The following is a 2969-nucleotide window of genomic DNA, read 5'->3' on the forward strand; positions in this document are numbered from 1 at the left end:
ACTTCCCACCTTGCACGGCGAAGACGCACTTCTTCAGATTAAGTCGTAAATTGTATTTAAGCATTATCTGGAAGCAGTCGGCCAGATCTTTAGCATGATTAATTTCCTCCTGGCTCTTCACTAGCATGTCGTCTACGTATGCTGCCATAGATTTTCCCAATAAGTCCTGGAACAGTCGGGCGACCATTCACGTGTACGTAGCTCCTGCATTCTTGAGTCCGAATGGCATGACTCAGTAACAATACACCCCATCTGGGGTCAGGAACGCGGTTTTCTCTTCATCGGCCTTGTGCATGAGGATCTGATGGTATCCTCTGACCCCGCCATTTCGTCGACCAACTGATCGATCCGAGGCAGCGGAAACGGGTCCTTCGGACAAGCCTTGTTAAGGTCGGTATAATCCACACACATTGGCCAAGCCGACGGTTTCGGCACGAGCACCACGTTAGCCAGCCATTCCGGATACTTGACTTCTCGAACGTGACCAGCGGCTAACAGCAAGCTTACTTCTTTCTTCACGAATTCCCTTCTATCGTTGGCTAGATATCGCTTCTTTTGGATTACCGGTCGATGGTCGGGGTCGACAGCGAGCCGATGAGCAATGATAGACCGGTCAACTCCCGGCATATCCTCCGGCCCCAAAGCAAAGACCAGCCGGTTTTCTCGAAGAACCTTTATAACTCCCTCCCGCACCTCATCTGGGAGGCCGACTCCAATTCGAACTAATATCTCTGGTCGTTCGGGGTCGATTTCGATATCCTCCAATTCTACGGCCGGCTCTGGGCGGGGTATCGTTGCTTTTTTTGGAGGTCGTTCTGTGATCTCATGGACCTGCATTTCACGTTTCCCCATGCCCCCGCAAGCTTGCAAATAGCAGTCACGGGCGATTCTTCTGTCACAGCGGACCGTGCCAATCCCATTCGGCATGCGGAACTTCAAGCAGAGATGCTCAATGGAGATCAATGCTCCCAAATCTTCCAAGCCTGGTCAGCCAAGTATTGCGTTATGCGAACAGGTCAGGTCGACCACAATAAACTTCATGTCCAGCTTCTGCACGTCAGGGTAGCTGCCGATTTCTACTGGCAGGGTGATTGACCCTTCCGCCTCCACCGAGTCGCCCGTGAAGCCGACGAGGGGCGTCTTTACTGGGATCAACTGCTCTCGTGTTAGCCCCATTTTGGTGAAGGTCTCGAGGTACAAGACGTTGACACTACTTTCGGTATCTACCAGGATTCGCCGAACAACTACCCCGTTTACGTCCATCGCGATGACCAGTGCATCGCGGTGTGGTATCTCCCCCGTGGGTAGATCCTTGTCAATGAAGACAATAGGCTCTAGGCAGGCTTTCTTCGAGCCACCTTCTCGTCCGTACACTTTTCCTACATACAATTGCCGGGCCCAGGCTTTCCTGGTGTTCGCTGAGTCGCCTCCCTCTGGTCCGCCGACTATCATATTGATAACCAGCTTCTGTCGCCACTGGGCCTCGTCTTCGTCGGTCGCCGGCTGCTTGCCGCGACTGCATTCTGCTGCTCCTGCAGAGTCGCCGTCTTCCCAGGCTACCGATCTTCGTCGCCATTGGTTGGGAGGCGGGGTCCCTTGCTGGATGATCCCCTCCATGATCTTCTTCAAGTAATAACATTCTTCCGTGTTGTGGGTGTATGACTTATGATAATGGCAATATTTAGACACTTTACCTGGATCTTAGTTCGTTGTATACTCCTCGGTCGGGGGAGGCGCGACTGCTCGCACTTCCTGTACTAGGTGCTGGGGAGTCAGCCTATAAGGGTGGATGCTGGGCCTATCATATGGGCGTCGTGCTTCAGGTCGCCTAGACGGATCCGGGCGTCTCTCCTTAGTTTTCGCGCGGGTTCTCTTTCCATTAGCAGATCCCCCGATCTCACGCTGTCGCTTGTGCTTCATTGCCTGCTCCGTGTTGGCTTGTTTGTTAGCCATATGTATGACCTCCACGTAAGTGGCCGGCCGGTTGTCTCGTAAATCACGATACAGCTGCCCGGATCGTAAAGATTCGATGAAGAAGGTGAGGGCAGTTTGGTCCTCAACTTCCTCGATAGACTGGATCTCTTTTTGCCATCGGGCCAAGTAAGTCTTGAGGGATTCGCCCTCCTCTTGATGAACGTCTCCCAGATGAGTTAGATCTTTTTGTGGCTTGATGTTGGCCGCATAGTGGCTCATGAAGCGGTCGGCTAGTCCCTCAAAGTTGTGTATCGATCCCGGGGGCAGAGCCACCAACCATCTTTGTGCCAGGCCCTTTAGTGTCGATAGGAAAGCGCGACACATGACAGGGTCTTGGACTCCTAAAACCTGCATCTTAGCCTGATAGCTTAAAAGGTGCTCCCGTGGGTCGCCGGATCCGTCGAAGGTGGCCTGTTCCGGGAACTTGAAATCGCCGGGTACTTTGTAAGACATGATCTCGGTGGAGAAAGGCAAGGCAGTGAGCAACGTTAGTCCAAGGGACTTGGTCCTACCTTCCATTTGCTCCCTCAGGTTTCGCACTTCTCGAGCCAGGTGAGCCACATCGTGGCCGTTTCACGTGTGATTTCCGGTGGACTCCGTGCTTTCGCCGACCTCTGATTCGGCTTGTTGGTCATTGTTGCGTACAGGTCGCTCGGTTCGTCATGCCCGAGTCCTGGTCCTTCTAGTACGGGTTTTTTCTCTGCCGGCCTTTCGATTTTGGGGACCCACCGGTGCGTGACTGGGCTCTCTCTCCCCCAGTCGTTCTCTCGCTGATTGACGCACGGCACTCGGGCCGAGCCTCGAATGGACTGATCGCACCGGTAAGATCTCTGCTCGCCGATCTCCTTGACTGCCCTCTCCAGACCTTTGGGGCGGTTGTTGATTGCGAGGCGGCGGTCGTGAGGCCTGTAACACCCCGTGTTACGACCCCTAAAACCAATTAATCCTTTAATCAATTACCCAAAAGAAAGAATTAAATTACAGAAATTAATTAG

General features: G+C 53.2%; 1 protein-coding gene across 1 annotated transcript; it reads right to left on the minus strand.

Moving 5' to 3' along the window:
* Positions 1–1701: 1701 nt before the first annotated feature.
* On the minus strand, positions 1702–2493 carry LOC109147379. Its single transcript, XM_019295037.1, has one exon. The coding sequence runs from the start codon at positions 2491–2493 to the stop codon at positions 1702–1704; it is 792 nt and encodes a 263-aa protein (XP_019150582.1).
* Positions 2494–2969: the final 476 nt, after the last annotated feature.

The sequence above is a fragment of the Ipomoea nil genome, unplaced genomic scaffold (genome assembly GCF_001879475.1).
Source record: "Ipomoea nil cultivar Tokyo-kokei standard unplaced genomic scaffold, Asagao_1.1 scaffold1993, whole genome shotgun sequence".
Lineage (NCBI taxonomy): Eukaryota > Viridiplantae > Streptophyta > Magnoliopsida > Solanales > Convolvulaceae > Ipomoea > Ipomoea nil.

Bases quoted from the DNA above. Each gene is read 5' to 3' on its own strand.
- LOC109147379 (XM_019295037.1), bottom strand. From the start codon at position 2,493: ATGGAAGGTAGGACCAAGTCCCTTGGACTAACGTTGCTCACTGCCTTG.